The sequence below is a fragment of the Pogona vitticeps genome, chromosome 4 (assembly GCF_051106095.1).
Source record: "Pogona vitticeps strain Pit_001003342236 chromosome 4, PviZW2.1, whole genome shotgun sequence".
Classification (NCBI taxonomy): Eukaryota; Metazoa; Chordata; class Lepidosauria; order Squamata; family Agamidae; genus Pogona; species Pogona vitticeps.
Genome location: NC_135786.1, coordinates 126,228,350 through 126,238,423, shown reverse-complemented (window position 1 = coordinate 126,238,423; position 10,074 = coordinate 126,228,350). Strand labels below are relative to the sequence as shown.

General features: G+C 42.7%; 1 protein-coding gene across 7 annotated transcripts in view; it reads right to left on the bottom strand.

The window, feature by feature from the left end:
* The window catches only part of NOS1AP (nitric oxide synthase 1 adaptor protein), an 82,070-nt gene continuing 71,996 nt past the window's right edge, over positions 1 to 10,074 (bottom strand). For all 7 annotated transcript variants that reach the window (XM_072998276.2, XM_072998277.2, XM_072998279.2 and 4 more), the window contains 2 exons: positions 4,884 to 5,184; positions 1 to 3,705 (listed from right to left, as the gene is read on the bottom strand). In XM_072998276.2, the coding sequence (XP_072854377.2) occupies positions 3,231 to 3,705; positions 4,884 to 5,184 (776 nt within the window). In that variant the 3' untranslated portion in view covers positions 1 to 3,230. The remainder of the gene's footprint in view (positions 3,706 to 4,883; positions 5,185 to 10,074) is intronic.

Genomic DNA, 10,074 nt, shown 5'->3' with positions numbered 1-10,074 from the left:
TTGGATATAACTTTTATTGTGCAATCTGAACAAGTAATCAACTGCATACTTTCCTTAAAAAAATTAGACTACAGGGCTACAGAAAAGTATATTGGGGGTGGGGTGTGTGATTTTCAGGCACATATTGCAGATTCCTAGTTTAAAAGTGCTGTGGAACTCAATTTCTACAGATCATTTTTAGGAAAGTTAAGACACCATGCTTTATGAGGCCAAAGGCTTATCTAATTAAGTATTCTGCTCTCACAGTAGGAAACCTTCAGGCCGGGTATCAGTACAACTGCATTCTCACACTTGTGCTCTTCAGCAGTAGAGATCTCAAGGCATACTGCCTCTGTTCCTGAAGAGATATAGCCCTCAAACTAGCAATCACTAGTTGCTAGTAGGCCTTACTTGCATGAATATAGTACATTTTAATTTTTTATAGGAAATATACATGTGTGGCAGAAGTAGGTACTTGTGTGGCAGTGTAAGAGATCTAATAAATGCATACATTTCAACAGAAATTTGTGACAAGTTCTCATACTATTTCATATGGGAAATTTTGGCTACTGTTGTGCGCACACTTTCTTTTGAGTAGATGCCCCACTGAACATTATGGCATTCTGAATAAATATGCACTGGACCATGTTGTATAATTATGTAGAGGTCTCACGCCTAAACTCCTTGATTCTTGTCAATTTCCTTGCTTGTAATTCTACAGTTGTGCCCTGCTTTACGATTACCCCATTTAACGATGAATCCGCTTGACGGTGAGATTTTTGTGATTGCAAAACAATGGTTTGAATGGGGTTTTTCTGCTTAGCGATGATCGGTTCCCTGCTTCGGGAACCGATTTTCGCTTTACGACGATCAAAAACAGCTGATTGTCAGGTTTCAAAATGGCTGCTGGCTGAAAAAACCGCCCCCCCCGCTGTGCTTAGGGATGGATTCCTCACTGCACAAGCACCGAAAATGGCCGCCCCTATGAAGGATCTTCGCTGGATGGTGAGTTTTCAGCCCACTGGAACGCATTGAAGGGGTTTCAATGCATTTCAATGGGCTTTTTTATTTCGCTTTACGATGTTTTCGCTCTACCGTGATTTTGCTGGAACGAATTAACGTCGTCAAGCTAAAGCTATGGATACCGCCCCCCCGAGGAAGTCTATTCTCCTGCCAAACAGCTCTTTCAAGAAATTTTCCCTAATGTTCAGGTGAAATCTTTTTTGTGATATGAACCCAGATACTGTCTGGATAAATACACATCTTCATACAGTTCTATGTTTGAGGTGAAGCAACTGCATGATAAACGCCTTGTCTGGAAACACCTTTGCTCTATCACTCACAAAATACAATGACATATAGTGTTATTTAACAGTGTCTGACAAATCACATGTAAGAATTGCTCTTTCTTACAGCATTTAATGTATAACATGTCACTGTAATATAAGTATTTGACATTAGTTGACAAGCTTATGAGATTCCATACTCAGAAGCCTTGAATCTGGGTAAATGAAACAGGAGTAGGTAACTGAATTTCAAATATCAGTGCATATTTGTCTCAAGCTTTAAACTAACCTTGATCACAAAAAAGGGGGCTAGAAGAATGATGAGAGTGATTGGTGGGGGGCAATAATTCTTGGCAAGAAGATGTGGCCAGATATCCAATTCAGGATGCAGTCTATAAATTATATGAAAACCTGCAGTGGTATTGCAGAGCTTACTGAAAGCTGTTCATGTACAAATAGATTAAACTGGCATTTCCAGACAGTGTTATTGAATATGCTCATCACCAATCCAAGTGCAGTCAAGCATTTGTAGTGCAAATCTCCTCCTCCCCCATCTCTGTTCCGGAGTAATGTAGGCAACAGCAGAGGAGAAAGCCAGCAGCACCAGCAACTGTCTACTTTATGAAAAACAATACAGACAGCAATTTAGCTTAGTTTACATTCAAGTGAGAGAGATATTAAGGCCTACACCTGAGGACTTACAGAAACATTGTGAGCTGAACTGGTAAGAAAGCACCATCCGTCCGTCCATCCGTCCAACCAACCAACCAAGTATGGCTCCTGAGCAAGATGCTCTTCTAGAGCGGTGGTTTTTAACCCTGCGCTGAGAAGCCCTAATCCGCAAGGGATTCTGAGATCTGAAGCTCAAAGCCTTGGGGAGGGGGCAAAGGTTGAGAACCACTGTGCTAGAGGATTTCACCTGTGCTTGATCAAGTCCTAAGATTCTTGTTGGTCTTACTAATAACATCAGATTGGCAATCCAGTTGCCAAAAAAGACTAAGGCCTCTTGGGATAAGCAGCATTTTACCTGAATTTTTGTAGACAGCATTATAAATTACAGAAAGATGTTGGTCCAGGTACAGAAAAAGCCCAGTTTGATTGCATATCTGCCCTCCTGGGAGTGGATTCAAGCACAGGAGGCTTTTTCCTTCACATGTTAAGATATTAAGGGATTTGTTAATTAAGTTGATCCCAAGTGCTTTCTGGTATAGATGTGTACAACAAAAGCTGTAGCAACCAAGGATCATTTCTCTATCCATGACATTCAGAACTACTGGTAAGGAGAAACACAATGCACTTGTAAGGGTTTCACAGGAAAAGGCCTTCTTTGAAGGAAACGGTTCTTGGAAAAGTGTTAGCGCTCTGAGTGCTTTGCTTTTGAAGGTTACGTTGGATCATAAATTCCTGCGAAGCTTTGAGGTGTAGGCACATTGATAGTGATCAGAATCCAGAATGGAAGGACTGCCATGAAGCACAGCTGTATTCCAGGGAAGTGGGAGCATTTTCATGCATTGCTCATAAAATGTATCCAGAGAAAACGAGAGAGAGAGAAACACAGAGATTTCATTTCTTGAATTATTTCAACTCAGAATGCTGTGAAAAATGTACAGTATCTTGAAAATATGCTCAGGAGTGCCACTGCGGTACATTGAACCTTACATTTTGGTTGTGCAGACTACTTTTGTCCATGCTCCTTGTAGTGTCTGGGGCAGGACCACCACTGCTGGGCATTGCCAATGGCTGGCTTCCCACAGTGTGTCCAAAACGTCTAGCTGCTGAGAGAAATGCTTGCATTTTTTCAAGATGCTTCCTGCCACAATGACCTGAGGACTGAAGCTTCCCTCAGTGGATGCAGGATCAACTCCAACACCTGGCTTAGAACCTCTCTCAAAAGAACAACTAAGGTTGCAATTTTTACCTATTGAACTGAAGCACTGCTACAGCTGCTGGTGAAATAAGACACCTCTAGTCAAAGGATAGCAAGTCTGGGCTCTGGGCCTCACTTTCTAGAGTGGATGCCTTCATCTTTGATGGGTCAGTGCTGATCTTTAACGGGCATTCAGGGACACTCTTGTCAACACTCAAATTGAGCTTGAGAGCCAAATTTTCTGGGTAAGAGGAAGGGGATATTCTGTAAGCAGCATTCAGCTGGGTTTCTAGTTTTTCCTTATGAATAAGATCAGGCACACCAAAGATCCTGTTAGAATCGGTTCTAACTTCTTCCTGTTCCAATGCAGCAGTCTCTCCCCACGCTGCCTCTGTCCTGTCACACTGGGACACATAGTCCTGGTTTTCCTCTGCAAAGGAGGCTTCTGTGCTATCCACCGATGTTTGGGAAGCAATCAGCATATCTTGAGGGGTCTTCAGGGCTCTTGGGGTACGTTTTTTGGTAATAACAGGTGGTGGGTTGAGTCGAGGAATGGCTTCAGTTGGTATCTGCCTACAAGCAAATACAAAAACAAGCAAACAAAAACAGCTCAGGGATGGCTCTAATCAAAACTATATGACCAAATCTTGCAAAATGCATGATCTGGAACTATCCCTGGTTTATACCATTTGCTTTCTTCAATTTATCTCTGCAAATAGTCAGCTCAGGTACTGAAAACCTTTGCAGTGCAGCCCAAATCTCAGCACCCTCTCAGCCATACGAGTTTGCTTCTTTTGAGTCTATATTTCCCCATATTAATTATATATTTCATGATTGAATCTTTGGTCTGTTTTAGTCCCTTGTGTTCATTAACATTCCCCTTGTGAATAGAACTGTGTGAGTTGATATACTCAGCCCAATCTGTGTCAGGATGCACTATTGCCATGGTTCAAAGATTCCTTATGTTAGTTCATACATGTGCTCCAAGAGCACATCTGGTAACAGAATCAACGGGAATGGGATCATGCTGAATGTTTCTTCAGCATGCTGGGATGTGTTTACTTTCAGGTAATCCAAATGTAGTAACTGATAAACATATCATTCTTTAAGCAGGCAAAGACTGTTAGCATAACTACCCTTTAGGAAGGCTGATGAAATCATCAGCAGTGGGCAATTTTCAGTAATTGAAAACTTCCTACCACTGTCTCATGGCTCTTCTAACTCCTGTGTAATGCTTTTTATTGCATGGAAACTATGAGAGCTGTGAGATGGAAGAAGGAAGTTTTAAACTACAAAAAATTTGCCACTGCTGTTTAATAATGCTGGCGGGGGAGACTTTTGGTAACTGAAGACTTTCTCTTCTTGTCCCAGTGCTTCCATGGCTTGCATGTGATGAGAGGGATCACACAAGGTTGGAAAAGATGCAGAACATAAGGAGGAAGTTTTTTAATCACTAAAATTGCTGACAATCTCATCACACTTCTGCTAGTGTTAAGTTACATAACAGGATTTCAGCCAACATCATATAAAGAAACCATATGCCCAGTTCTGGCAACTACTTGCATGCCATAAGCTGTTAATTAGCTTCTTCTACAATTCTGTCCTTGGCAAGTTTATACAGTTGGAATGGGCAGAGAAAGAGAATCAGGGGGAAATGATGTCTTTCCCTGTTATGCTTCTATCTCTATATTCCCTTGGATGTGCTTATTGTATAGGGCAGCTGTCCATGAGGCTCATAGGAAGACACTTACCCTTCTGTCTGGTCCTGGCCTTTCTGCAGTGTGTCTCCCCTGTAGGAGAGTGCTGCCCCTGCACCTTCATTGACTTCTGTTACCCCAAAGCTGTTGCTGTAGTTAGCAGGCTCTTTCCTGCGCAGGAAGTCATTGACTTTGGCACCAACTGTCTTGCCGATGTTCTTGAGATGCTGGCTGCTTCCACCCCTTTCTGGCTGGCTCCGCCGATGCATACCTGGAGAGGACTGGGCGGCAGATTTGTCAACCAGCAGCTTTGGTGCAGGCGTTGTGTTTGAATTTTCAAACATGCTTTTGTCAACTACAGAAGGAAAGAAAACACTTTATGTAAGCGTAACAGGCCAGGGAATTTTTCACCTTGGTAGATAATCAGGGCAGTAACAGAATTCAGGAAGGGGATTAAATTTGGTACTTGATACAGAATGCAGGAGCTGACAGATAGTTTCTTGGGCTCGCTAATCACTGCAGATAGTGACAACAGCCACGAAATTAAAAGACCATTCCTTCTTGGGAGGAAAGTGATGACAAACCTAGACAGCATATTAAAAAGCAGAGACATCACCTTGCTGACAAGGGTCCGCATAGTCAAAGCTATGGTTTTTCCTGTTGCGATGTATGGAAGAGAGAGCTGGACGATAAAGAAGGCTGACTGCCATAGAACGCTTTTGAATGGTGGTGCTGGAGGAGGCTCTTGAGAGTCCCCTAGACTGCAAGGAGATAAAACCTATCAATTCTGAAGGAAATCAACCCTGAGTGCTCCCCAGAAGGACAGATCGTGAAGCTGAGGCTCCAATACTTTGGCCATTTCATGAGAAGAGAAGACTCCCTGGAAAAGACCCTGATGTTGGGAAAGTGTGAAGGCAAGAGGAGAAGGGGACGAGAGAGGATGAGATGGTTGGACAGTGCCATTGAAGCTACCAGCATGAATTTGACCCAACTCCGGGAGGCAGTGGAAGACAGGAGGGCCTGGCGTGCTCTGGTCCATGGGGTCACAAAGAGTCGGACACAACTTAACAACTAAATAACAACAACACAATCCTCCACAGCATCTAAAGGCTAGCTTTGGAAAACACAGCTCAGTCATGAGACCCCCTGCTCTGTCCCTTGACATCTCCCAGCATTTGCTTCTAGGAGCAACTAAATCCTCTTTCTTTCAGAAATACTCCTGGCTTTCATTTTTCTATAAATGTATCTGCAGAGTGTGTTTTTTCACTTCCATGCTCATTCAGCAAAATCTCTGCTAATTTCCTCTGATTTCTGCACCACTAAGTTACTTACAGACCTCTCATTGCTAACTCAAAAAAGCAAAATAATAACTGAGTCATGAATATGGGTTTTTAAGCTTTATGTTCAGTAAAGGTAAAGGTTCCCCTTGACAATTTTTGTCCAGTCGTGTTCGACTCTAGGGGGCGGTGCTCATCCCCGTTTCCAAGCCATAGAGCCAGTGTTTGTCCGAAGACAATCTTCCGTGGTCACATGGCCAGTGCGACTTAGACACGGAACGCTGTTACCTTCCCACCAAGGTGGTCCCTATTTATCTACTTGCATTTGCATGCTTTTGAACTGCTAGGTTGGCGGGATTATGTTCAGTAATGTGTCATAAAGCAAATAGGAAAACCATCTCCTTCTGCCTTAGACCACACACAGGAGCCAGGACTTTAACATTGGTTGCCACCAAGGATGGAGCAGAGCTTCATCAGTCTGCCTTTCTACTGCAACTCAGTTTTCCCATTCCGTTGTTGTTAACAAGCCTCTGCTATGGATACAAGACACTAAAAGAACAAACAAATCAACCTACTAGGGACAGTTCCAGGTATGGTGATTTTCAGAATATGGGAACAATATATGGTTCCTTCTCACCAAAGAAAACAGAAAGGTGAGGAGGGATGGGGCTTACAAAGGATGTATGTGAGCAACACAGTTGCATGCACTAAAATGGAGCTGGCTGTTATAATTGATGGCTTAAAAAAAGCTTTTCTGAAAATGGTCCTAATCCTGTTGCTTAGTATAGTAAATTGCACTAGAATAGGTGCGTTAAACCAATGGTGATTTAGTAAGTCAACTCCCCCATATGTTCCATTGATTCAAATAGGCCTACTCTTTGACTTGCTGTGTTAAAGTAGGCCCTTTTGAATCAATAGAATTTGCAAAGTTGACTCACCACATCCCTTTGATTCAATGGACCTACTTTAGTACAGTTTACTATGCTAAACAATAGGATTTGGGCTGATGTCTGTTTTGAAGAGGCATTTGGAAGAAGAAAAAAATGCAGAGAGCTTCAGGTTCATAGAGATATATGAGTCAGTGAAGAGATGCTGGCTGTCAAATGGTCTGAATGATAGGCAATTTAGGCAGGACATTTTGGAGGGAAATGTGATTAGTAAAGTACAGCCAAAGATAAAGACTGGGGGGAAATTGTAGTAGTTGGGCAGAGAGATGAACAGAGTGTGAAGTAGAGTATTCTTCCTAAAAAGATGAAGACTCATTTTTTTTTCCTTTTCTTTGTTCTTTTTAATTACTGTGGAACTTTGTGCAAAAATACCAGTCTCTACACTACAATGCTTTAAAGGGAGCAGTAGGAAGCTGAAAATATGGCTCAGATAATCCTGCTTCATCTGCTGACAGAAATCATGAATATACAGATAATTCCCATTTAGTTCCTTAAATATTCTAGCTGGGGGCTCACTCTGGTCTGATTTTTAGATTTGAATTCTAGTCTCTCTGCAAGAATTTTGAAAATTAATTCTGTAATGGGAGTTTGTATAGCTTTTCATTTCTTTCAGCTTATTTGCTTCCTCTTATTCCAAATCTTATCAATGTTTGTGTGTACATTGATAAAATATGCACAAAGTAGTTTTAGGACCACAGAATGGTTGAGCTAGGAGTAACACGAGGTAACTGAGTCCAGCCCTGACCATCCACACTTGGTTTTAAAACCTCTAATGATGAAAGACCAACATACACTGAGATAGTCCATCCCATGTTGAACAGCTCTTAATAACAGGACGTTCTTTCTAATGTTTAGTCTAAATTTCCTTTCTTATAGTTTGAATCCATTCTTTCATGTCTTATTCCCTGGAGCCACAGGAAACAAACTTGCTCCATCTTCCATATGACAGCCCTTCTTCACCAAGCTAAACGCACCCAGCTTCCTGAACCAATTATTCTTCATTGTGTCCGATTTCCAGACTTTTTGCCACCCAGGTGCCCTCCTCTGGATGTATTCCTGTTTGCTGATCTCTCTTTTAAAACTGTAGTTGTCAGAGTTTGCTTGGTATGCCTATGTCTGGAAAGACTGCCATTTTTTTAAAGTGATAATCACAAGTCCAACATTTCCCTACGGATCCCAGGAAATGCCTCTCCCACAGGCAAGTTGTTCTGTGGTCCACAACCTGGGATTTCCCTCTTTGAGGCTAAGCTGGCTCAAGGGCAGATCCTTCAATCAAATATTTTTCCACTTCTTAGCTCAGATACATCCTCCTTCTCCTAAATAAAGACAGAAACAATTATAATTATATGATGGAAGTTTAGGGATCAAATTGTGTTGTGGCTCTGACTTTCTTATTTATCACTTTAAAGCCAAAAGTGGCTTTAGGGTGGTTTCAGGGCAGTGTAGCACTTCTTAGCAAATGATCTGTGTTGAATTTAGGAAACAATTGTTTGGCCCCAGCAATAAGGCAGAAGAGAGAAATGTGTCTTGTGCAACACCTCAGCCTTGTGCTGTAGACCAGTGGCTCTTAACCTGGGCGATATTGCCCCCCCCAGGGGGCGATTTCGTTTTTCAGGGGGGCGATGGAATGAAAAGAGGCGACGCGGGGCGAAGGAACAGAAAGGGGGCAATAGGGGGCGATGGAGCTGCCGCGCCGCCTCCACCACTGAGGAAATTATCATCGCCCCCTCCCTGCGCCGCCGGATCCAGAGCAGCTGGTGCTGGCAGCGGAGGTGGTGCTGCTGACACCCCGGTGCCAACGCCATTGAGGAAATTATCATCGCCCCCCTCCCTGCAGCGGTGTCGCGCTGCCATCGCGGGGAGGGGGGCAATGATAACTTCCTCAATGGCTCAAGGAGGTGTTTCTTACAAAAAGGTTAAGAACCATTGCTGTAGATAAACAATTTGTTCAAAGGGAAACATCAATGAAAGTCCTTCTAGTAGGGTTGATGCTGAAAGCAGCAGACAGACTCTAGCTGAAAGAAGACAGAGGCACACCATTCCCCATGAGAGAAGTAAAAAAGAGACTTAAGCCTCAGGTAAAGAACATGACCCTGAGAAGGCACCAGCGTAGTATGACTTGAGCATTCCACTGGGAATATGGTGCTATTCCTATCACACGGACTAACAGGCTGCATTAGCAATTTCTGAAAATGGCACAAGGGAGTCCCCAACTCACTATGTGGTTGTTATGTGCTGTTGCTTTTGACTTACAACAACTTGTCGAATGACCTCCAGCAGATCTTCTCATTAACAGGCCTTATAAATTAAAGACTGTGGCTTCCTCGATTCAATCCATTTCATATTTGGGTTTCCGTTTTTCCCCATAGTAGGAAGCTTCACAGAAAATGCAAAGCATTAGGCACAGGAATCTCTCTGTTCATTAGGCTCTGCAGAGGGCACTTTAAAAAACATTACTGGTCCCCTAATGCTTTGCAGTTCCCATGGAGCTTAGATAGCTCCATGCATATGCTTCCCTATGCTTAATTGTTATTGCTGTAAACAGAACCTTGGCAAAGAAGAGGTGTGTATTATGAAACTCCTCCGAGAATTCAAGATTTTTTTTGGCTAAAGCTACCAGAATTCTAGGTAGAGGAAATCCTACTGAATTCTGGTAGCTGTGGATAAAGAAATCTGAAAATCCCATGCTTAATGATTTTTTTTTCTGATAGTTTTCTTTGTCCCTGTGTGTGCATTGTCATAATGTTCCAGAGCTACTAAAGGCACGACTGCCATCTGCTCACTGGGAAAGTACAGGGAGGGTTACTGGATGCTGCTGCAGCATGTTCTAACCTTTGCTGACTCTTCGTCGTCGAATATTGTTTTTTCAATATAGGGCAACTGTGAAAATGAGTGCTGGGCAATCCAGTGATTTTCTGATTTGCAGGGAGGAGTCAAGAGGAGGGCTAAGACAGTAAGCAGCCAATTGTGAGCTACAGTAATACGCTTCCCACCTCTCCTACAAAAGTTGCATTCACAATT